The sequence below is a fragment of the Oncorhynchus gorbuscha genome, linkage group LG20, assembly GCF_021184085.1.
Source record: "Oncorhynchus gorbuscha isolate QuinsamMale2020 ecotype Even-year linkage group LG20, OgorEven_v1.0, whole genome shotgun sequence".
Lineage (NCBI taxonomy): Eukaryota > Metazoa > Chordata > Actinopteri > Salmoniformes > Salmonidae > Oncorhynchus > Oncorhynchus gorbuscha.
This window is the reverse complement of record NC_060192.1, coordinates 457175-483335: the sequence shown is the minus strand read 5'-3', so window position 1 is coordinate 483335 and position 26161 is coordinate 457175. Positions and strand designations below refer to the sequence as shown.

General features: G+C 43.2%; 1 protein-coding gene across 1 annotated transcript in view; it reads right to left on the bottom strand.

The window, feature by feature from the left end:
* Positions 1-2476: 2476 nt before the first annotated feature.
* LOC124006607 (endothelin-converting enzyme 2-like) overlaps positions 2477-26161 on the bottom strand; it is a 56964-nt gene continuing 33279 nt past the window's right edge. The window contains exons 6-18 of the mRNA XM_046316661.1: positions 22860-22922; positions 22419-22598; positions 15236-15378; positions 13246-13360; positions 12561-12671; positions 11769-11867; positions 11244-11321; positions 11006-11109; positions 9357-9467; positions 9080-9147; positions 8745-8935; positions 5398-5493; positions 2477-4334 (exon numbers count right to left, since the gene is read on the bottom strand). Coding sequence (XP_046172617.1) covers positions 4158-4334; positions 5398-5493; positions 8745-8935; positions 9080-9147; positions 9357-9467; positions 11006-11109; positions 11244-11321; positions 11769-11867; positions 12561-12671; positions 13246-13360; positions 15236-15378; positions 22419-22598; positions 22860-22922 — 1536 coding nt within the window. The 3' untranslated portion in view covers positions 2477-4157. The remainder of the gene's footprint in view (positions 4335-5397; positions 5494-8744; positions 8936-9079; positions 9148-9356; positions 9468-11005; positions 11110-11243; positions 11322-11768; positions 11868-12560; positions 12672-13245; positions 13361-15235; positions 15379-22418; positions 22599-22859; positions 22923-26161) is intronic.

Here is a 26161-nt window from a genome sequence, read left to right as displayed (position 1 = left end):
TAATGAATTTATTTGCAAAATTTGGTGGAAAATAAGTATTTTGTTCACCTACAAACAAGCAAGATTTCTGGCTCTCACAGAATTGTAACTTCTTCTTTAAGAGGCTCCTCTGTCCTCCACTCGTTACCTGTATTAATGGCACCTGTTTGAACTTGTTATCAGTATAAAATACTTTTTTGCCCCACTGTACCTTATCCTGGTCCTGCTGTTTCGACCCTCTCTCTCTGCTGCACCTGCTGTCTTTACCCCAGAATGCTCGGCTATGAAAAGACAACTGACATTTGCTCCTGAGGTGGTGTGTCACGCCCTGATCTGTTTCACCTGTCCTTGTGATTGTCTCCACCCCCTCCAGGTGTCACTTATTTTCCCCAGTGTATTTATCCCTGTGTTTCCTGTCTCTCTGTGTCAGTTCGTCTTGTCTGTTTTAAGTCAACAAGCGTGTTTTTTCTGCGCTCCCGGTTTTGCTATTCTCTCTTTTGCTCGTCCTCCCGGTTTTGCTATTCTCTCTTTTGCTCGTCCTCCCGGTTTTGCTATTCTCTCTTTTGCTCGTCCTCCCGGTTTTGCTATTCTTTCTTTTGCTCGTCCTCCCGGTTTTGCTATTCTCTCTTTTGCTCGTCCTCCCGGTTTTGCTATTCTCTCTTTTGCTCGTCCTCCCGGTTTTGCTATTCTCTCTTTTGCTCGTCCTCGGTTTTGCTATTCTCTCTTTTGCTCGTCCTCCCGGTTTTGCTATTCTCTCTTTTGCTCGTCCTCCCGGTTTTGCTATTCTCTCTTTTGCTAGTCCTCCCGGTTTTGACCCTTGCCTGTTTTCTGGACTATGTACCCACCTGCCTGGCCAGTCTGCCTGCCTGCCACTCTGTACCCCCTGGACTTTGATCTGGTTTTGACATTTTGCCTGTCCATGACCATTCTCTTGCCTACCCCTTTTGGAACTAATACATATTAAACACTCAAACCATCTGCCTCCCGTGTCTGCATCTGGGTCTGGCCCTGAGCCTTATATGGTGAACTGTTGCACCCCCTTTAACCACTATGATTATTATTTGACACAGCTGGTCATCTATGAACGTTTGAACATCTTGAACGATCTGGCCATGTACTCTCATGGCCAGATCGAGGGGAGTGCTGAGCTAAATACTCTTTGTATGTTCTCTGTTTCACCCTTCTGTGCCAGGTGCCAAAGCATTAAATCAAGGTGGCGACCTTGGGGTAGGATAGACTATACATTTGAAACATCTTAAATCGCTTAAGGACACCCATGTCCGATTTTATGGCTCAGGGGCCCAGATACCAGTTACTGAGACCTGCTTTATGGTGACCTCTGGCCTTTACAGAGGGTACCTAGACACCAAATTCCAATAGGGAATAATCCTCAGAAAATAACATTCTTAACAATGCTTATTGATAACTGGAAGAACAATTTTCATAAATGCAGTGCAGTGCCATATATTTTTTTAAATCTTCAACATAGGTATCGCTGGAAAACCTTCTGTATGATCTCTTATACACTATTTTAGGCCCAGCCCTTGGAACCTTTGCTTTTATGAATATAGCCACTATATTATGGTCACTATATCCAATGGGTGTTGATACAGCTTCAGAACAAAGTTCTGCAGCATTAGTAAAGATATGATCAATATACTTGAATGATGTAGTTCCTCTGTTTGTAAACACTGTGAGGTTGATTGATAACCTTACACAGATTACAGGCATTGATCACAGTCAGCTTCCTCTTGAGTGGACAGCTTGATGAAAAACAGCTACAGTCTATATTTGGGGCACCTAGAATATAGACATCTACGTTAAAAATCACACACAGTCAAGCATTTCACACAAACTCAGCAAAAAAATATCCCTTCAACATATCCATTAATTTCAAATGAGTATTTTGGGGGGGAATGAGAGGTAAAATCACTGCAGCAGACTTGACATTGTTGATAGTTCAATGTAAGTAGGGATGGTGTATCATAGCAATCTGCACACATACGTACGTGCACACACAGACACAAACATACACACATACACACACATACGTGCACACACGCATACATACATACATACTCGCTCACGCGCACACACTCATAAACAAACTATCCTTTCGCAATGAAGCTGACAGATTAAACACAGTAAATATCAAACAAGCTTCTAAGGCTGCTCATGCACACGCACACACGCACACACGCACACACTCATAAACAAACTATCCTTTCGCAATGAAGCTGACAGATTAAACACAGTAAATATCAAACAAGCTTCTAAGGCTGCTCATGCACACGCGCACACACACACACACACACACACACACACACACACACACACACACACACACACACACACACACACACACACACACACACACACACACACACACACACACACACACACACACACACACACACACACACACACACACACACAGAGAAACAAAGAATCAACTGGACACAAGGGACAAACAAAATCATATTTGACAAAAGGCAGATTTAAAGATGTGCATCTCATTTCAACTTTGTCAACTTCAGAATATGCCAATAACAACTATAACACACAGATAAGCAAGTGGTGATGGTCCCTACAACCAGAGTCCCAGATTGTCCAGCACACTATAGGTCCCCGAGGGAGCTCTGCCCATCTTGTGGTTGCATGCTCATGGATGAAGTTTCCCTTAAGTACAAATATACGATCAGCAAACCCTCCCCCAATCCTAACCTTAACCATTAGTGCTGAAAATACAAAAACTGAACCAAGATCGGCATCTAGGGGCATTGGCACCCTGCTCCTGGTTGGGTCAACACTGTTAAGTGGCTTTCAGTACCCTTTCCTATGTACTCAAAATGCTCACCAACAATCTTTAAGAAATGGGATAACTAAAAGCAATATGTTGGGCTATCAGTAGGCTTCATAGTGCTTTCATCTGTCCAGTAGTAGAACATGGTAAATAGGAGGAGAGGCCATTTTAAAGTATTAGGATTCCCTGCCACTGCTGGGGGATCCATTGTGATGTCACTGAAGGGTTATCAGTAGGCTTCATAGTGCTTTCATCTGTCTAGTAGTAGAACATGGTAAATAGAAAGGGAGGCCATTTTAAAGTATTAGGATTCCCTGCCACTGCTATGGGATCCATTGTGATGTCACTGAAGCCAGTGCACTTTGTGATGCAACAGAAAAAGGAGAAGCAAGTCTATATGGCTCCATCTCAAATTACACCCTATTTAAATGACACCCCATACAGGGAACTACTATTTACAGAAGCCACACATATACTGCATAGGGCCGGGACGATACTGGCAAAAATGAAAACCCAAAACAGTACCCAACTCTTTGGTCCTTTAAAACCAATCTGTGTGTAAAATATTGTGCGCTATAGCTTGGAAAATAAAAACATTTCACTCTGGATAACATAATGATGTTTGTTTCCATCAGGGCTGTCTCCCTAAAGAAGTTAAATCTGCTTTGTGTTTTGTTTCCTTGCCACAATATTAACGAGTATTGAAATACTGGTGTCATCCCAGCCCTAATAGTACATTTGTGTATACTATATAGGGAATGTCAATCGAGATGAAACCATGTGCAATGATCAAACACAGCGACGGTTCTGCATTTCCTGTGAGGTCACAAAGGCACCTGAACCTCCGTCATGGGATGTCAGAGTGAAGTTCCTGCACTTCCGGCGAGGTCAGAGGGTGATGACCACTTCCCGTGAGGTCATAGTGGTTTCAGGGAGATCCCTCAGTCAAAAGAGGGCTCCGGTTTCAATTGTAAACAGGGCACACAGTGAGGACAGCTATGACCCGGAAGCATAGAGAAAGGGGTGTGGACAGACAACCCCTAATGGCTCCTCATCCCCGGCCCCCTACCAAGTCCAGCAAACACTAAATAAAACGTGTCTTTGTGCACCACCGGTGTGGGAGACTGGGGAAAAGGAGGAAAAATACCATCCCCTAACACTGGAATTACACATGCATCAGCAGACGACAACTTTTCTCTCAACACGCCTCCCTCTCGCTAACCTGGAGTCTGTGCTGCTCTACTCACCACTAGTAGTCCATCATTATGTACAAAGGATAAAAATAGAAAAAAAGATCCAATGCAGAGATCAACTCCTCCTCTTGGTTCTCCATGCAGACTCCACAGACAGCGCCCCCCTGTGGTTTTGCCAGGCCCTACCACACCGTGCAGCGGTGACCAGTGTTCATCGGGGAGCCAGTGGGGCACTGGAAGTGCTCTGCAAAGGCTGGCGAGTTGGAGAGGGTGCCGATGACGCGGTACTTTGGGGGGCTGTGGAGGTCTGTCATGAGTCCCTGGTGGGCATGCTCTGGGGTTCGCACGGAACACCACACCTGAGAGAAGAGAGCGTCCCCCGATAAGTCAGACCGTATCAGACCGTAGCTAGTGTTCTCCTCTCAGGACTTCCAACTGTTGTGTGTAATTAATTCACTTGGACTCAGTTTGGTTGACACTTCTCTCAAACAGTAGTTGTAATAGTCCACTCCTTACTACCACCCCAGAACACCATCACCCCCACTTCTCTCAAACAGTAGTTGTAATAGTCCACTCCTTACTACCACCCCAGAACACCATCACCCCCACTTCTCTCAAACAGTAGTTATAATAGTCCACTCCTTACTACCACCCCAGAACACCATCACCCCCACTTCTCTCAAACAGTATTTGTAATAGTCCACTCCTTACTACCACCCCAGAACACCATCACCCCCACTTCTCTCAAACAGTAGTTGTAATAGTCCACTCCTTACTACCACCCCAGAACACCACCCCAGATGCCAAGAGAACTCTACATACCTGAATACATAGTGCCAACTGTAAAGTTTGGTGGAGGAATAATAATGGTCTGGGACTGTTTTTCATGGTTCTGGCTATGCCCCTTAGTTCCAGTGAAGGGAAATCTTAATGCTACAGCAGACAATGACATTCTAGACAATTCTGTGCTTCCAACTTTGTGGCAACAGTTTGGGGAAGATCCTGTTTCAGCATGACAATGCTCCCATGCAAAGCGAGGTCCATACAGAAATGGTTTGTCGAGATCAGTGTGGAAGAACTTGACTGGCCTGCTCAACCCCTTCAAACACCATTGATATGAATTGGAGCACCTACTGCAAGCAAAGCCTAATCGCCCAACATCAGTGGCCGACCTCACTAATGCTCGTGGCTGAATGGAAGCAAGTCCCCGCAGCAGTGTTCCAACATCTAGTGAAAAGCCTTTCCAGAAGAGTGGAGGCTGTTATAGCAGCAAAGGAGGGTCCAACGCCATATTAATGCCCATGATTTTGGAATGAGATGTTCGACGAACAGGTGTCCACATATTTTTGGTCATGTAGTGTATTTGACTTGAACTCTAACAGGATGCGTGTAATGCATTCTGTTGACAGTCCCATGACCCACCTGGGCGAATCCCACAAAGAACAGTTGGTCATTGGTCAGGTTGACCACCGGCAGCCTCTTCTCCTCACCGTTCTCCTGCACCCATGACTGGTACGCCTGAACAGAACACAAGACAGTACCGAAGAGGAACAGAAAACACCATTACCTCACTGCTGCTACATCATTCTATTTTTCCAAATTAATTGAGGGAAATAAGAACAATCCGAAATTTATTTTTGATACTGTCACAAAGCTAAATAAAAAGCCGCATTCCCCAAGAGAGGATGGCTTTCACTTCAGCAGTAATAAATTCATGAACTTCTTTGAGGAAAGGATCATGATCATTACAAAGCAAATTACGGACTCTTTAAATCTGCGTATTCCTCCAAATTTCAGTTGTCCTGAGTCTGCACAACTCTGCCAGGACCTAGGATCAAGAGAGACACTCAAGTGTTTTAGTACTATATCTCTTGACACAATGATGAAAATAATCATGGCCTCTATACCGTCAAGCTGCATACTGGACCCTATTCCAACTAAACTACTGAAAGAACTGCTTCCTGTGCTCGGCCCTCCTATGTTGAACATAATAAACGGCTCTCTATCCACCGGATGTGTACCAAACTCACTAAAAGTGGCAGTAATAAAGCCTCTCTTGAAAAAGCCAAACCTTGACCCAGAAAATATAAAAAACTAATCGGTCTCTATCGAATCTTCCATTCCTCTCAAAATTTTAGAAAAAGCTGTTGTGCTGCAACTCACTGCCTTCCTGAAGACAAACAATGTATACGAAATGCTTCAGTCTGGTTTTAGACCCCATCATAGCACTGAGACTGCACTTGTGAAGGTGGTAAATGACCTTTTAATGGCATCAGACAGAGGCTCTGCATCTGTCCTCGTGCTCCTAGACCTTAGTGCTGCTTTTGATACCATCAATCACCACATTCTTTTGGAGAGATTGGAAACCCAAATTGGTCTACACGGACAAGTTCTGGCCTGGTTTAGATCTTATCTGTCGGAAAGATATCAGTTTGTCTCTGTGAATGGTTTGTCCTCTGACAAATCAACTGTAAATTTCTGTGTTCCTCAAGGTTCCGTTTTAGGACCACTATTGTTTTCACTATATATTTTACCTCTTGGGGATGTCATTTGAAAACATAATGTTAACTTTCACTGCTATGCAGATGACACAGCTGTACATTTCAAGGAAACATGGTGAAGCCCCAAAATTGCCCTCGCTAGAAGCCTGTGTTTCAGACATAACGAAGTATATGGCTGCAAACTTTCTACTTTTAAACTCGGACAAAACAGAGATGCTTGTTCTAGGTCCCAAGAAACAAAGAGATCTTCTGTTGAATCTGACAATTCATCTTGATGGTTGTACAGTCGACTCAAATAAAACTGTGAAGGACCTCGGCGTTACTCTGGACCCTGATCTCTCTTTTGAAGAACATATCAAAACTGTTTCAAGGACAGCTTTTTTCCATCTACGTAACATTGCAAAAATCTGAAACTTTGTCCAAAAATGATGCAGAAAAATTAATCCACATCTAGGTTAGACTACTGCAATGTTCTACTTTCCGGCTACCCGGATAAAGCACTAAATAAACTCCAGTTAGTGCTAAATACGGCTGCTAGAATCCTGACTAGAACCAAAAAATGTGATCATATTACTCCAGTGCTAGTCTCCCTACACTGGCTTCCTGTCAAGGCAAGGGCTGATTTCAAGGTTTTACTGCTAACCTACAAAGCATTACATGGGCTTGCTCCTACCTATCTCTCTGATTTGGTCCTGCCGTACATACCTACACGCACTCCACTGTCACAAGACGCAAGCCTCCTAATTGTCCCTATCATTTCTAAGCAAACAGCTGGAGGCAGGGCTTTCTCCTATAGAGCTCAATTTTTATGGAATGGTCGGCCTACCCATGTGAGAGACGCAGACTCTGTCTCAACCTTTAAGTCTTTATTGAAGACTCATCTCTTCAGTGGGTCATACGATTGAGTGTAGTCTGGCCCAGGAGTGGGAAGGTAAACAGAAAGGCACTGGAGCAACGAACCACCCTTGCGGTCTCTGCCTGGCCAGTTCCCCTCTCTCCCCTCGGATTCTCTGCTTCTAACCCTATTATGGGGGGCTGAGTCACTGGCGTACTGGTGCTCTTCCATGCTATCCCTAGGAGGGGTGCGTCACTTGAGTGGGTTGAGTCATGGACGTGATCTTCCTGTCTGGGTTTGCGCCTCCCCTTGGGTTGTGCCGTGGCGGAGATCTTTGTGGGCTATACTTGTCCTTGTCTCAGGATGGTAAGTTGGTGGTTGAAGATATCCCTCTAGTGGTGTGGGGGCTGTGCTTTGGTAAAGTGGGTGGGGTTATATCCTGCCCGTTTGGCCCTGTCCAAGGGTATCATCGGATGGGGCCACAGTGTCTCCTGACTCCTCCTGTCTCAGCCTCCAGTATTTATGCTGCAGTAGTTTGTGTCGGGGGGCTAGGGTCAGTTTGTTATATCTGGAGTACTTCTCCTGGCTTATCCGGTGTCCTGTGTGACTAAGTATGCTCTCTCTAATTCTCTCTCTTTCTTTCTCTCTCTCGGAGGACATGAGCCCTAGGACCATGCCTCAGACCTACCTGGCATCATGACTCCTTGCTGTCCCCAGTCCAGCTGGTTGTGCTGCTGCTCCAGTTTCAACTGTTTTGCCTGCGGCTATGGAATCCTGACCTGTTTACCGGACGTGCTGTTTTCAACTCTCTAGAGACAGCAGGAGCAGTAGAGATACTCTCAATGATCGGCTATGAAAAGTACTACTGTACTAAGTACAACTACTGTGATTATTATTATTTGACCATGCTGGTCATCTATGAACTTGGTCATGTTCTGTTATGATCTCCACCCGGCACAGCCAGAAGAGGACTGGCCACCCCTCATAGCCTGGTTCCTCTGTAGGTTTCTTCCTAGGTTTTGGCCTTTCTAGGGAGTTTTTCCTAGCCACCGTGCTTCTACACCTGCATTGCTTGCTGTTTGGGGTTTTAGGCTGGGTTTCTGTACAGCACTTTGAGATATCAGCTGATGTACGAAGGGCTATATAAATACATTTGATACTATATAAACATTAACTACCACTCGGCTGGCCCTGAGGTGAAGTATAGTAATAGTATAATAAGAGTCCTGTGTGATAACATATAAGTAACATGTTACATAGCAGTAACTATGTAATTGCTTTAGAATTACATAGCAATGGATTTGGGCAATAACCACTCAAGCCCATCACTGTCCATTACTACAGTTCAGATTCACTACAGTGATTACGGAGTTACTAGACAGACATGTGAGCAACTGAATGTAATGTGTTATCAAGTAGGGAGACCCACTCACATTATAGGCTGCCTTTAGGCCGCCGTTGTCAGCAATGTTCTCTTCCAGCGTCTGCGTGCCATTTATATGCGTCCCATTGATGGTAAACCCATTGTACTGCTCTACCATGCATTCCGTGCGATTGTTAAATGCGTCCACAGAGGAATCTTGCCACCATGGCCGAAGGTTCCCATCTTTGTCGTATTCCCTGCCTGATTAAGGAATACAAATATATATATATTTTTAAAAAGCACACCTGGCGATCATGTACAGTATATGTATACATGCCGGTGTGTGTTGGTCAGTGGGTGTGTTTATGAGTTCTGTGAAGTGTAAGTTAAAAGGTGGACACTAACCCTGGACACCAAAGGCATGAGTGAGTTCGTGTCCCATCACCACTCCGATCCCCCCGAAGTTCAGTGCTCTGCAGAGAATTCACATGGGGTCAGAAATGCAAGCACACATGCACACACACTCACATGCACACTCACTCACATGCACACTCACTCACATGCACACACTCACTCACATGCACACACTCACTCACATGCACACACTCACTCACATGCACACACTCACTCACATGCACACACTCACTCACATGCACACACACACTCACATGCACACACTCACTTGGGGTGATGCTGGGCGTAAAAGGGTGCCTGAAGGATTCCAGCTGGGAAGACGATGCCATTCTTGTTGGGCATGTAGTAGGCGTTGACTGTGAGAGGGGTCATACTCCATCTAGGGGGCGGAGACTAGTGTAAGAGAGCAGACCAGTTGAGGCTCTTGAGAGGACAGCTCATTGTTATTTCTGGAAACGGAATGTATGGAGTGGTATAGTATGTGTTTGTTTTTTATAGCGAATAGAGTGCTATTTGGATTTGCTCCATGAGAATATCAAACAATATATATATATATATTTAATGTAATCAGATTACAAATACTTTTGATAAACTGGATGATTACTTTTTAAATTACTTTTGCATTTAGAAAGGATGTTAGCGAGCTAAAAATACATTAGGACATCTTTCAGTTCTCTCGAGAGAAGGTTTAGTTTTTTTATGGTAGTAAAGTACATGTCGGATAAAAAATGACAGGCCTGATGGGGGGAAAAAAGACAAAGAGGGATCTTTATGTGTTGGTAAAATGAAGTACTCAAATTTCAATGGAAAAGCTTTTATGCGCAAATATTAATATAATAACCATCATATCGAAGTAACTCCTCCCACTACAACTTATTAGGATTAAAGTAGCAATATGTACCTTTTTGGGCAATTTGACCAAAATCACATAGAAATGAGAGTTTTAGATCTATCATTCTACTTGAAAGCAAGTCTAAAATGAGGTAGATCTGTTCTTAGGGGGCCATTTCTATGCTTCACATTCTTACAATTTGTTTTGTACACCAGCGCCAAAACAGCTGAAACAACAATATAACTGGTTATAGAAAATATATTTCAACGTGGTTTAGATGGTACAATGATTCTCTACACTATACTAGCTTATCTAGCCACAGACTGAAACTAGGCGAACAATTAAGAGTTTTAGAAACCAGGAAATGGCGGAGCGATTCCTTGCATTGCGCACCTTTAAATGATGAACTTCACAGTGTGGTGAATGTTCAAGATGAGCTTGATGCACCTTTCCAATAAATATCGATGGTCTTATTCTGGGGACATTATAATCTATGCTTGCCTGCCTTTTTCCATAATAATAATCAGAGCTATTAGCTACAGTGCACGTGCCAATCCCAGAGTGTGCACACTCGCTATATAACGCAAAAATGTTTGTCAATTTGATGGAAACATCTCTGGTTGGAAAATGTGCATATTGTTTTTAGAATGTTCACATGAAAATCTGTCTAATTGGATGGAAACCTAGCTACTGACATTCAATTCAATATTGAAAAAAGGCGAAAAGTTTAAATTCGTTCCACCTTAGCAGGTCTGACCACAAGTCAGGGACCATTATGATGACACACCAAACATGTTTGATGGTTCCTATTTGTCTTCTTCTAATGAAGCTCCAAGGGGAAAGTAATCCAATAGTAACTAAAAGTAACAACACTGATTACTTCTAATGAAGCTTCAAGGGGAAAGTAATCCAATAGTAACTAAAAGTAATACTGATTACAATTTGACAGGTAACTAGTAACTAACGGATTACATTGAGAAAGGAACCTACCCAATCGTGGTTAAGGTCAAGAATCAAGTTCATTTACAGTACAAATATGCACTGAGGTATGGTGGTGATGATGTGTGAAGCTGATGAAGACTCACTGGTCACTGTTGGGTGGCTTGCGGAGATGATCGGCCATCACCCTGGCGGAGAAGTTGTAGAAGTTGAGAGTGTTCTGGAAAAAGTTGTCTTCTGAGACGTCATACTGTGGACCGAGATGGATATACAAACAAAGACAGACAGAGAAAGAGAAATAATTACTCACTGATCTACGGGGCCCTTGTAACTTGACCTTCAACTCGTCGATCGTGACAACTGAACGAAAAGGCACCCGCTCACCCCGTCGTAAACATCATCCAGTTCTTTGGGGTCCAGGATAAAGTCAGGGAATCCAATCATGTTGTAGATGGTGTCCGCCTAAAGATCAGGGGGACAAAGTGGATAAGAGATGGAGGAATGGGGCCGGAAAACCTCCATTATCCAGAGATCTAAACAAAGAGGGCTATTCAAACTACTGTATTATAACCTGTAACCCTATAATACTCCCTCCCTGTCCTCTTAGACACACGCAGAAACACAGACACACATGATACCCTGTGGCAACCATGCAACCATGCGTAGCCTTTCCAGTATCCATCCCTCCCTGTCCTCTTACACACACGCAGAAACGCAGACACACATGATACCCTGTGGCAACCATGCAACCATGCAACCATGCAACCATACATAGCCTATCCAGTATCCATCCATCCCTGACCTCTTAGACACACGCAGAAACACAGACACATGATACCCTGTGGCAACCATGCAACCATGCAACCATGCAACCATACATAGCCTTTCCAGTATCCATCCATCCCTGACCTTGTCTTTGGCTGCCGTCCGCGTCTGTTTGTCCATCCACTTGACGTGATCCAGAGCATCTTTGAACGCAGTACGGATCTCATTGATCATCCCCTCTACCTGATGGTGGGGTGAGAGACATACATTAAATGTAAGAAGGAAGAAAGATGGAATAGACCGTTCTTCTACAAATAGACTCTGATATGTAATGAAATACCCACGGCAATCCGAACCAGCCCATCCCTCAACCATAAGGAAGTTTTAATAGAAATATGTAACCACTAAAAATATGAACAATTGTGAGTGACAGTCTATAACCCCCTTGCCAGTCCTCACACCGTGCCTCTCCGCTTCCATGTCTCTCCCTTCTACTTGCCCCTCTTTTCTCTACCCAATAACAATCTCTCCTTTTAATAGTCCACATTTTCTCTTCTTTATCACTCTATATCTATCACTCCTCCCCTCTACAGGACAGGGAACTATTACTAAATTAGTATTTCATTCATTGTAAACATTTATAAGAAATTAGCATAAGCGATCAGCATTATTAATGTTACAATTCATAAGCATTTATAAAATCATTCAAACCATTTATAGGCATTCATAAACATTGATAAGAATTTAAAATAGCTTATTATAATAAAGTGCTAGCAAATAGGGTTATTTTATGATGGCTGTGTTTAGAGTGAGACCCCATGACATTTCACTACACACGGTAACCACTAGGAGGCAGTCATACACCGTTCATCTGGTTTTAAAAAACACCACAGGCTTGAATAGACATAAATGCAGTTGTACGCCTATCAAACTCACAATCTTTTTGCTGTGTTTATCAAACGTCGCTTTTACAAAGAGCGCTCCCAGGGCGAAGCCGAGCGTGTCGTCTGTGTTCCCAATGCAGGTCTGCCATCGAGGTGTGCGGGGCTGAGCGAACACACGCAGAGACAGACAGACAAGTCTCACACCAGCTGTTTACTCTATCATTTTGGTTGTGAAAAGTGTCACATGCAAATTGCAAGTGCTGGTTTCCCGGACACAGATCAAGCCTTGTCCAGTACAAAAAAGCAGCTCAACAGAAGATCTCCATTGAAATAGCTCTTTAGTCCTCGACTAGGCTTAATATGTGTCCGGGAAACCAGACCTAACCAGGTATTTCACAAAGCAGGGTTAATCAATGACATAAGTAAGAATATGGGTTGCTTCCCAAATGATACCATATTCCCTAGTGCACTACTTTTAACCAGGCTCTAAGGGCCCTAGTCTAGGGTAGTGCACTACTTTTAACCAGGCTCTAAGGGCCCTAGTCTAGGGTAGTGCACTACTTTTAACCAGGCTCTAAGGGCCCTAGTCTAGGGTAGTGCACTACTTTTAACCAGGCTCTAAGGGCCCTAGTCTAGGGTAGTGCACTACTTTTAACCAGGCTCTAAGGGTCCTAGTCTAGGGTAGTGCACTACATAGGGCTGAGGGTGTCATTTAGGATTCAGCCTAAAAAACACACCTTCTTGGTTCCATACAGGCGCTCTAGCAGCTTGTCCTGGGCGTTCTCAAAGCGCTGGTCCAGACTGGACGCTCCCTTCTGCACCAGGTTCCAGATCATGTAGTTGTTGAGCAGGCTGAGAGACAGAAGAGACGGGAGAGATGAGGAGGAAGAGGAAACAGGAGGACAAGTGGGTGACAAGAATAAGCAATCCAATGACTTATCCCACAGTGCAAAACTGGTTGCAAGGATGTTATTACACCCCCCCCTGAGAAAGACCATGTAGAAACACCTGTGGCAGTGATTACAGCTGTGAGTCTTTCTGGGTTAGTCTCTCTTTCCACACCTGGACTATACAATATCTGCCCATTATTCTTATTTACATTTTTCAAGCTCAGTCAAGTTGGTTGTTGATAATTGCTAGAAAGCCATTTTCAAGTCTTGGCAGAGATTTTCAAATAGATTTAAGTCAAAACTGTAACTCGGCAAACATCCAATGTCTCCTTGGTAAGCAACTCCAATTTAGATGAACACTGGAGCTCTGTCAGAGTGACCATCAGCTTATTGGTTACCTCCTTGACCAAGGCTCTTGCCCCCCCCCCCCCCGATTGGTCAGTTTGGCCTGACGGCCAGCTCTAGGAAGAGTCTTGGTGGTTCCCAACTTCTTCCATTTAAGAATGATGGAGGCCACTGTGTTCTTGGGGACCTTCAATGCTGCAGAATGATGGAGGCCACTGTGTTCTTGGGGACCTTCAATGCTGCAGAATGATGGAGGCCACTGTGTGCTTGGGGACCTTCAATGCTGCAGAATGATGGAGGCCACTGTGTTCTTGGGGTCCTTCGATGCTGCAGAAATGTTTTGGTACCTTTCCCCAGATCTGTGCCTCAACACAATTCTGTCTCAGAGCTCTACAGACAATCCCCTCAATCTCATGGCTTGGTTTTTGCTTTGAAATGCACTGTCAACAGTGGGACCTTATATAGACGGGTGTGTGCCTTTCCAAATCATGTCCAATCAATTGAATTTACCACAGGTGGACTCCAATCAAGTTGTTGAAACATCTCAAGGATAATCAATGGAAGGACGCACCTGAGCTCAATTTCAAGTCTTCTAGGAAAGGGTCTGAATAGTTATGTATTGTCATTAAGGTGCATTGTGTGTAGATTTGATGAGAATATTTTTTTTGAATCACTTTTAGAACAAAATGTGGAAAAAGTCAACAAGTCTGAATACTTTCTGAATGCCCTGTATAGGCTACAGTAACTAAATAAACTCGCCAGTGGCACTGACTCACCCAATTATGAAACCTAGCATACTCAGGGATGGCAAATGCTCTAGTGACAATAGCCTATCAGAAAATAAACTACTTTTAAAAACAGTGCCGTTTGTTCTGAATCGCTGAAAACTCAATTATTATTATTTTAGCTTCTACAGACAGATTGGTCATCTCTTTTCAGCAGTAGGCATTTGCTTCCCCCCCCCCCCAAAAACATTTTTGCATTTTGAAATTTTCCAAAGACAAACTGACAGCCGACCAACCATATAAATACAACCAATAGATGGCAGTTCCCATTCAAGTGACCGGCAGCCATTGATAGTGTACCCATGAGTTCATTGGTCAAATTGCCAGGGTTCGAGGTTCCAAAATCCTTCTATGGATTATATGTCTATGGCCACAAGGCAACAAGCTGTTTGGCCTGCATGCTGCCCAAATCGTGGCCTTCCACAGCTATTGATCCTCTGCGGCTAAAGTATGCTCGCTGCTGTAGTATTTTGAATTATTTTATTTCTATGTCTGTTCAGACAAGAGTTAAATCATTTTTTAAATATATCTTTATGTTTTTGGGAAAATTCTTTTTACTTATCAGGAGGTGCTGCAGCACCTTCAGTATCCCTATTTCCTGCAGCTATGGAAGGCCCTGTAGTACTTCATAACCACGTGACCTGTTACGGCACCTTTGGCTGTAGGGGGATAAGGACGACTAGGTTGGCTCCTGTCCAGGTCCTTACCTGCGATCAGTCTTGTTGATCAGATCAGACACCTGCTGCAGGAACTCCTTGACATAGAGCACCACGGGCTCCGTGTCATTCAGGTCCAGAGGGGACAGGACCAAGGACAGGTAGTCCAGCCAGTCCACCGCCGGAGCCAGCAGCTGATGGCGAGAGAGCTTAAAGGTCAGAGGTCACTTTTGTGAAAAGGAAAGTTCACCACAAAAACTACATTTTCAGACATGTTCAGAATCCAAAAGTGGCCTCACGTCGAGTCTGTGTCCCACATAGCTTCATGATTTCACACACAAAATTGTGTACATCGATCCAATTCATGAGGCACATTGTTGGATCCGCACAACAGGTGGCAGACAGAATTAGGAATTAGAATGGACATTAACCTTAAGGTCAGCCATTTTGGTAAGGCAGTTGGTCAATCATGGTTTGCCAGTGCTGTGTTAAGATAGTTTAAAACAATTAATTTGAATATTATCTGCACTGTATGTTTTTTAGCTAGCAAGCCAGGCAGTTTTAGAGAAATTATTCCATTAATTTATCAAATTAACTACCAATAGACCAATATTCCAGTGAAACGATGCAGTCAATCCATACATTTATGGCATGTTTACATATTATTTTAGAGGCTATTTATACAGCAAATTGGTATACTAGATGCATAAATTATTTATAATTATATGACCAGTGGAGACCTGTCATTCAGGGAAGGGATGGTGGGGCTGCCCCACATTTTTGCAAAGAATTTAATAAAAATAAAAAACTTTGGGGGGGGGTCTTAGCCTGTTTTGCATTAACACGTGTCACATATCAGTTTGCAAACTATGTAAAAAAAAAAAAAAGAAGAATAATAGAGTTAATAAAGCTGCATACAAACACGGCCTCTTTTTGTTTCCTTGAGTAAGCCAGCTCCAGAATGCAGGTGGTTCAGCCTAGCTCAGTGCTTTCTGTGGTGGGGGGCAAGCCAGCAGAAAATACAGAGCATTGCGCCGTGATTGGCTCAGTGTTCTGTCACTCATGGAGACAGTAAGTCACCACCAAGGCTAAAGGTAGAGCTCGAAAATTCAAGCCACTTGGGTGCTGCCATAGAGTTACATTAGAAGTGCCCATCCATGAAGGCTCAAGGTCATTGGCCACAAATACAATTACGTCAAATAATTTTATATCTACAGTAGCTTTGATTGGACTGATACTTTCAAAATCTTAGCTAGCAGTCATCATCAACAATCTACTGGCAAATGCTTTTTAATCCTTGTCATATGAAGATAAATAATTAAGAGAAATTACACCTAAACGTATCAGTGCTCATCGGCCATTGGACATAAACATTACACAACAAGTTGGAAATCGCAAATTCAACAATGAGTTGTTTGGAAGGAATCAGTGGCTAACTGCAAGCAGTGAAAAGCAATCAGACTGCTATTCAGTGGAGTCGCTGTGTGGTCAAGTCTAAGGGTCTCTTTTCCTAGTTTAAAATTATAAACATTCAACATTGGCCATGCTGTCTATGAAGCATGACCTGTGTCACGCTCATAACAACTTAACTCGCAACTGCAAAAACTGACTTTAGTGAGTTCAAAACTACTGAGAACACGGGGAAAACGAGGTACGCCTGGGAAAATACGTTTGAACTTTCCTCCAACTCGAAATTGTAAATCTGGAACTCGGGTTCCCAGTTGTCTTGAAAGCACTATCAATCCAGAGAATGGCAGACTTTGATAACAGTTTCATGACAAAATGTGCCCAAGAAGAACAGGAAGGTGGCACGGCGTCCAAGTGAGCACAGCACAACAAGGTGAGTTCAAAAATGTATTGTATGCTACTGCATACATGATGTAATATGCCAGGAAGATATGTATAGTAGCCAATGTGCCTCACCCTAAAATCGTCTATTTCACCTACTGTTCTGACTTGGTGGTGCACATGTAGCCTATAACCCGTTTTGAGAAATGTAATCATCTAATTTTGTAAAGAGCTTTCATTGTCTGCTTATATGACCCCTTTATTCATCCTACCATTCTGACTTGGTGTACAGGGAGAACACTGTAAGAACAGCCCATGTTCGGAATTCTGTCGCTGTACATTTCAAAAGTGCTGAACAAATAGTTATATTGACTACGTCCGTTCTATCTCGCTCGTTGTCTTAATCGAAATTACAGATTGCCTCTTATCGGCTTTTTGTCCCCTTGTGCCATAGTTTGTACATCTCAATTGTCAGTAGAAACCACATTTGTTTAAGCAAGTCAGCCATATCAGCTGTGTTATTTTTAAAGGAGGTTAATGAGTCTGAATGAACTGTTTCGCTGCCAGACAAGGCTCCGCTGATAGCCAGGTGTAGGGGGTGTTGGGACTCAGCTGTTGGGACAGCTTTATGTAGACACTAACTGTTTGACTGCCAGACAAGGCTCTGCTGATAGCCAGGTGTAGCAGTGGTAAGGATTCCCTCCATGGTGCTGGAAAGAAAGCTCTGTTATTGGGACAGCTGTATGTGGGCACTAACTGTTTCACTGCCAGACAAGGCTCCACTGATAGCCAGGTGTAGGGGGTGTTGGGACTCAGCTGTTGGGACAGCTTTATGTAGACACTAACTGTTTGACTGCCAGACAAGGCTCTGCTGATAGCCAGGTGTAGCAGTGGTAAGGATTCCCTCCATGGTGCTGGAAAGAACGCTCTGCTATTGGGACAGCTTTATGTAGGCACTAACTGTTTGTGGGCACTGTTTGTCACCGTTATAGTGCAATTAATGTATTGTTAAGTGTTGTGTAGTGGCTTTGCTGGCATGCATCCCACATTTATTCATTTTTTGGGCCCACCAAGAATTACATTCTAAAATCGGCACTGTATATGACAATGTTTTAGGTTGATATTAACTTTATTAAACATATCACATGCCTTACTTTTATTTTCCTGCGTAAGTAAAATCAGGAAATGAGTCCCCTACTCCTCTGCCATTCAATTCCAATTCAAATGGATTTCTCCCGGACACAATAGCTACCATTTTCTAACTTTGTGGGTTTCATGATATAGCCCCTCTAGTAATTTTATATGATTAGACAGCTCAACATTGTTTCACACTGCTTTAAAAAACTGTCTGAACATAGATTTTTTGGGTGGTTTTGGCAACAATTCCGAATCCCTACCCTCGTCCTTTAACGTGCACGCCTAAATCCATGAGGGGGGAAAGGAATGGACTGGTGTGAGGAATATGGTGGAAACGGCCTTCAGCCATGGTTGGGCTAGGGTTAGGGTTAGACTGAGCTGGCCGTCAGGCCAAATGACCAGGATCACCGAGCTGGCCGTCAGGCCAAATGACCAGGGTCACTGAGCTGGCCGTCAGGCCAAATGACCAGGGTCACTGAGCTGGCCGTCAGGCCAAATGACCAGGGTCACTGAGCTGGCCGTCAGGCCAAATGACCAGGGTCACTGAGCTGGCCGTCAGGCCAAATGACCAGGGTCACTGAGCTGGCCGTCAGGCCAAATGACCAGGGTCACTGAGCTGGCCGTCAGGCCAAATGACCAGGGTCACTGAGCTGGCCGTCAGGCCAAATGACCAGGGTCACTGAGCTGGTCGTCAGGCCAAATGACCAGGGTCACTGAGCTGGTCGTCAGGCCAAATGACCAGGGTCACTGTAATAACTGTTCGAATAGCAAAAAATATAAAAAAAAATAAACCATAATCTTCTACTCCGCTCCTGACTAAGTGCTGCCATAGAAATAGAATGAATAGAACAGGCATCCAAGGCAATGATGGCATAATGGATGGACTGGCTGCCATTGCAAGTGTACCCACAGAGCAAAGCAGGAAGTAAAGTATGTGCTAAAATATGTGCTGTGATTTGTTGATTCAACACAACTGACTTTAAAAAAGACATTTCCATTGCATGAGCCACATCAGTTGACATAATTTGAATGAGGAGCATTCCACATTACCATGGAAATGATTGCATCACGATACCAGGCAGCCCATTGGGTAGTGTACCAGTCAAATTGCCAGGGTTAAAGGTTTCATGCCTCAAATTGAGAAATATCAATTTTGTCGATTTGGGACACAATAACTTGAGCATTTGTCTTTCCAATGTGTGTATGTGACTATGTTCTGGGTGGATCTTAGGCTGGACTTGGGTAAAGGATTTGGTAAGGACATCCATCTGCAAGCTTGTGGTATTCTTTTTGTTTTTGATAGTCCAAGATTCTCCATTAACGAAAAGTATGTGATGAATTTAATTAAATTATTGTTAAATATCACTTCGACCTAACTATTTTTATAAGAAAAAAAACACCCTATTCAATATTTGTAAAGGTAGATTTAAATAACCAGTTTGCGCAATTGAATACTATGCTCTGTAAGAATAAGAAGGTAATGAAATCAATCGCTACACAGATGTATTTTAAATGAATTAAAATTTCTGTTTTATGTTCAATTTTAAGGATGTATAGAGTATGGATGTATTGGTATGTCCAACAAAGCTGTTGCCAGAGAATGTAATGTTCATTTCTCTACCATAAGCCGAGTCCATTGTAATTTTAGAGAATTTTCTAGTACGTCCAAATGGCCTCACAGACCACGTGACCACAGACCACGTGTAACCACACCAGCCCAGGACCGCCACATCAGGCTTAAAATCACCTGCGCGATCGTTAGAGACCAGCCACCCGGACAGCTGATGACAATGTGGGTTTACACAGCTGAAGAATTTCTGCAAAAACTGTCAGAAACAGTCTCAGGGAAGCTCATCTGCGTGCTCGTCCTCTTGACCCGATTGTTGTTTGGCATCATAACAGACTTCTGTGGGCGAATGCTCACCTTCTATGGCCACTGGCACAGTGGAGAAGTGTGCTCTTCACAGATGAATCCCGGTTTCAACTGTACCGGGCAGATGGCATCGTGTGGGCGAGCGGTTTGCGGATGTCAACGTTGTGAACAGAGTGCCCCATGGTGATAGATGGCAATTTGAATGCACAGAGATACCGGGACGAGATCCTGAGGCCCATTGTCATGCCATTCATCCACCACCATCACCTCATGTTTCAGCATGATAATGCACAGCTCCATGTCGCAAGGATCTGTACACAATTCCTGGAGGCTGAAAAGGTCCCAGTTCTTCCATGGCCTGCATTCTCACCAGACATGTCACCCATTGAGCACGTTTGGAATGCTCTAGATGTGTCGCGCTACATGGGGAAAATGGTGGTCACATCAGATGCTGACTAGTGTTCTGATCCACGCCCCTACCTTTTTCTTAAGGTGTATGTGAAATGCATATATTAGGACCAAATGAATTGACTTATTTCCTTATACGAACTGTAACTCAGTAAAATCTTTGAAATTGTTGCGTTTATACTTTTGTTCAGTGTATATTTCAACAAAGTATTGTTGCAGGAGTGCTAATCGTATCAGTTTCTAACAAACAATTTTCAGAACATTCTGAGATGGAAGAGGATTGACACAACCACCGAGTGCTTTTTGAGGTGGAACAACACATAAAATTGTCAGTGGTATACACAATCTACCCATTAGCACTCATTTTAATGATTCAACCCATCCTACAAAATGCTGACTTTCAATTCCTGACTCTCAAACGGCCTGTCCATTCGTTCTTTCTGTTGACAAAAGATCCTCCTTTTCCTCCGACCCTTCACAATCTCTGTTGTTGTGTCTTTGCTATGCCAGATTAAGTGATATGACATGCTATTTTATAAAATAATTTCTCTGTAATTAATATTACCTGATTAACTAATCATGTAAATGTAATTAACTAGAAAGTCAGGGCAGCACGGAAGAATGTTTATAGATCTGTTGTCTTCCGAATAAACTCTTAAAGACCTGGTAATATCTTTTATATCAATAGCAGTCAATTATTTATCATCACCTTATTCAGTCTTAACCAAGAATTTTACAACGTTCAGATATCTTCACGAACCCTGGCTAACAAGTTGAATCGGCAATAGAAAATGTGTTTTAATTAAGTTCAAAGTTTATACCAAGATGCCATTACTATAAGCTCATGCTATATTCTAGCTGGTATAGTTGAAATGTATCCTTCCAGCGTGTCGACCTCCACATTGAAATTCGCCCTTCTATACGTATGGACATCAGTCCTCCCGTCACCGGGAACACAATGTTAATTTCATTAGGTTGTAGTCATTCAACCAGTCGCAACCAGAGCTCACGCCGAGGTTGGCTTAGGTCTGTAGTTGATATTAGCCCTTTTAAACATATGGTCAAAAGTCCTCACGTCATCAGAAACACCAGGTTGACTTTCGTCAATTTGTTTTTGTAGTGGAGAGAAGGGTATGTTTCATAGTTCACAACCAATGTCTGTTCACTTGGGCGGGGACACTGAGTGAGCAGAGTTTACTTTATGAAAACAAATCTCTCATTTAGAAGCTAAAATTACATTTCATCTTTTCACAAATAGTTTCATATTTAAACATTTAAATTGCACAACAATTCCATGTGAATCTGATAACTAGAATGTGTAGCCTTTCCAAGATACAGTTTTTGTCATCCTATCATCAGTAATAATGTCTCAGACGACAACTGATCTGACATATTCTTTAAGTACCAACAGATATTTTCAACTGGTTGGATTACCAAAATATGGTTCCGTTCCCAACCTTTTGATGTTACCAGACTCTCTCTATGTTAACAAAGGGCTTTCCAAGAGTCAAATGTAGAGTTGAGAGAGAAAATAGGGGAAAGGTATTTATGAGGGTCATAAACCTCCCCAACAGTGCAACTTCATGACAATGTGCAGTTCTGCTGCGGCCGTGGAGATAGAAAGCTCTAGCAACAGCTCTTGGCAAGAGGCACCGTGGCGACCTGGACAGTGTTCATAAACAAAGAAGAGGACCGCAGGAGAAGCAGAGGACAAATAGTCCTCAGAGGAGGAAAAAAACAGACAAAGGTTGTGAAGAGATCGCAGGTTTCAGATGGTGGTGGTGATTTGGTAGGGGATGGGATGTGTGAAAAACCCATGGCATGTTCTGACAAATGGAGACAGGAGGAAAAGTGAGAACAGACTATAATTGATTAAAGAATAAAGGTTTTCCAGCCTGATCCGATGGCACATGTCCACTCAAATCTACCTCACTTCATGTACCTCCTTCCCGCTCTCCCACACACATGGAAGCTCACATGTTCTCTCCCTCGCTCTCTGTAACGCCCACCTGACAGATGCACACACACCTGAAGCTCGGCGATGGTGATCTTGTGGTAGATCTTCTCCTTGTCGCAGCATTTGTCCTGGGATATGGTGATGTTGGCGAGCGTCGTCTCAAAGTCCAGGATCTGCTGCATCTGGCTCTGCGTGGAGTTCTTATCCCCTCCCAACAGCAGGCCCAGCTCCACCATGTAATCCAGATATGCCTTCAGCGCATGGGAGGGGATATAACCCACGTTTTTCCTCATACAAGTAGAAACAAGTGTCATTAACCACCCACGGACTGGTTCATAATAATGGACTATTCCATCCTGACAGCGTTTGTGTGCATTGTGTCACGCGATATGATTGATCACGTTTGCAATCTAATTTGTTACAGGACCTAATTTTGACAGCCATGGATAGGCAAAGACCCCCACCCTTACTGGCCACCACCCACCCCTCTAGCCACCCAAACTTTTACTCACCTTTTCATTGGCTGTGTTGCCGTCATAGTCCCGCGGGGGGAGGAACAACCCTGATTGGCCCACCTGGCCGAAATACATCAACAGGTGAGCCAACACACTAATCATAAGGGAGAATGAATTGAATTGTGCGAGAGTGCATGTATCTCTGTGCACATGCACAGGCTACATTATACCTAAAAGTAGGACTACAGCATTTTACATGCATTTTTATAATCATCTTCTTCGTTACATATGCGTTATTGGACTCGATGAGTGGGGCATTTTGTCCACAAAGTTTTGCCCCAAGTGGGATTCAAACTCACAGTTCTTGTACCTCGTCATCTCCAGGTTTACCACCTTAGTGGATCACACCACCAGTCAGTTATAGCAGTAAGGGGGAAATTACAGCCATTTAAATGTTAAAATATTAAACTTCTCGTTGTATAATCCTCCTAACATCTTTATTCCTGTGAAAGCACATGGATGTGTCGGAAACGGATAGGCAAAAGCCATGATTTTGGTCACATGAGAAAATGCATCTTTTGAAATGTGTGTAACGCTAGTAGGCAACTCAAGGATGCATCATGTAATATACAGGTAAGGTCCAAAATAGAGGAAACACCAACAAAGTGTCGTCTTAAATAGGGCGGTGGGTTCTAGCACTTTTAGAGGTCTGTTTTTGAGAATTGTTTTTGACATTAAAAAAAGGTACTATGCATTATTTGGGTTCCCAGCACCACAAAATGACACTGCGTTGTGCGTGAGGGTGAGCATACGTGCATCTATCTCTGTGCACTACTGCATAGGCTACATTATAAATAAATAACTAAACAAATAAATAATAATAAAGTAACTGGATAGATAGATGGGCCAATATATTATCAAATTTGGAGCAGGGGCATTTCCTGGGCTATCTTAGTTTGCTGTGATTGGTAGACACTAAGCAACTTTTAAATTAAAAGCAGTTGGCAGATGTCACCTAAATACCTAAATGTAGGCCTACAACAAAATTTGAAAAAAAAGTCAAGAGGTGTGAATACTTTCTGAAGGCACTACATTACTTCATTCCAAGTCATCATCTCATCTCTATAGAGCTGCAGCCTACGCTGACTGACAAAAATCACTATTTTAGTAGTTCTTCAGAGAATAAGGCATACTTTTATGAATGCTGAATGCCAACTTTCAATCACTTAGTGCCTTCAGAAAGTATTCATACCCCTTGACTTATTCCACATTTTGTAGGATTCAAAATTATTTGTAAATTCTGGTCAGTGTTCTACATAAAATATTCTGTCCAGGTGGAAGAAAAATTCTAACATTCATGAAAAATAAAACAAATAGAAACATCCCGTTTTCAGGACCCTGTCTTTCAAAGATCATTTGTAAAAATTCAAATAACTTCAGAGAACTTCTTTGAAAAGGGTTTATTTGTGAATAATTGGCTCTCTTTCTGGGACTCACCCACAAACAGGACCAAGCCTGGCCTGCTGAGGAGTGACGGACTCCATCCTAGCTGGAGGGGTGCTCTCATCTTATCTACCAACATAGACAGGGCTCTAACTCCCCTAGCTCCCCAATGAGATAGCAAGCCTGCCAGCTTAGAGGTCTGCCACTAGCACAGTCAGTGTAGTCAGCTCAGCTATCCCCATTGAGACCGTGTCTGTGCCTCGATATAGGTTGGGCAAAACTAAACATGGCGGTGTTCGCCTTAGCTTTCTCACTGGAATAAAGAATTCCTCCATTCCTGTCATTATTGAAAGAGATTGTGATCTATCACCTCAAAATAGGGCTACTTAATGTTAGAGCCCTCACTTCCAAGGCAGTTATAGTCAATGAACTGATCATGATGCGATTGGCCTAACTGAAACATGGCTTAAGCCTGATGAATTTACTGTGTTAAATGAGGCCTCACCTCCTGGTTACACTAGTGACCATATCCCCTGCGCATCCTGCAAAGGCGGAGGTGTTGCTAACATTTACGATAGCAAATTTATATTTACACACAAAAACGACTGCGTTTTCATCTTTTGAGCTTCTAGTCATGAAATCTATGCAGCCTATTCAATCACTTTTTATAGTTACTGTTTACAGGCCTCCTGGGCCATATACAGCGTTCCTCACTGAGTTCCTATCGGACCTTGTAGTCATGGCAGATAATATTCACATTTTTGGTGACTTTAATATTCACATGGAAAAGTCCACAAACCCACTCCAAAAGGCTTTCGGAGTCATCATCGACTCGGTGAGTTTTGTCCAACATGTCTCCGGATCTACTCACTGCCAGTCATACTCTGGACCTAGTTTTGTCCCGTGGAATAAATGTTGTGGATCTTAATGTTTTTCCTCATAATCCTGGACTATCAGACCACCAGTTCATTACTTTTGCAATCGTAAAACAAATAATCTGCTCAGACCCCAACCAAGGATCATCAAAAGCCATACTATAAATTCTCGGACAACCCAAAGATTCCTTGATGCCCTTCCAGACTCCCTCCACCTACCCAAGGACATCAGAGTACAAAAATCAGTTACCCCACCTAACTGAGGAACTCAATTTAACCTTAAGTAATATCCTAGATGCAGTCACAACCCTAAAAACAAAAAAAAACATTTGTCATAAGAAACTAGCTCCCTGGTATATAGAAAATACCCGAGCTTTGAAGCAAGCTTCCAGAAAATTGGAACGGAAGTCTCCTGACTAGCTTGGAGAGACAGTAACGTGTCGTATCGAAGAGCCCTCACTGCTGCTCCACCAAACTGGAAGTCTTCTGACTAGCTTGGAGAGACAGTACCGTGCAGTATCGAAGAGCCCTCACTGCTGCTCTACCAAACTGCAAGTCTTCTGACTAGCTTGGAGAGACAGTAACGTGTCGTATCGAAGAGCCCTCACTGCTGCTCCACCAAACTGGAAGTCTTCTGACTAGCTTGGAGAGACAGTACCGTATCGAAGAGCCCTTACTGCTGCTCCAGCAATCTGGAAGTCTTCTGACTAGCTTGGAGAGACAGTACAGTATCGAAGAGCCCTTACTGCTGCTCCACCAATCTGGAAGTCTTCTGACTAGCTTGGAGAGACAGTACCGTGCCGTATCGAAGAGCCCTCACTGCTGCTCCACCAAACTGGAAGTCTTCTGACTAGCTTGGAGAGAGTACCGTATCGAAGAGCCCTCACTGCTGCTCGATCATCCTATTTTTCCAACTTAATTGAGGAAAATAAGAACAATCCAAAATGTATTTTTGATACTGTCACAAAGCTTACTAAAAAGCAGCATTCCCCAAGAAAGGATGGCTTTCACTTCAGCAGTGATAAATTCATGAAATTCCAT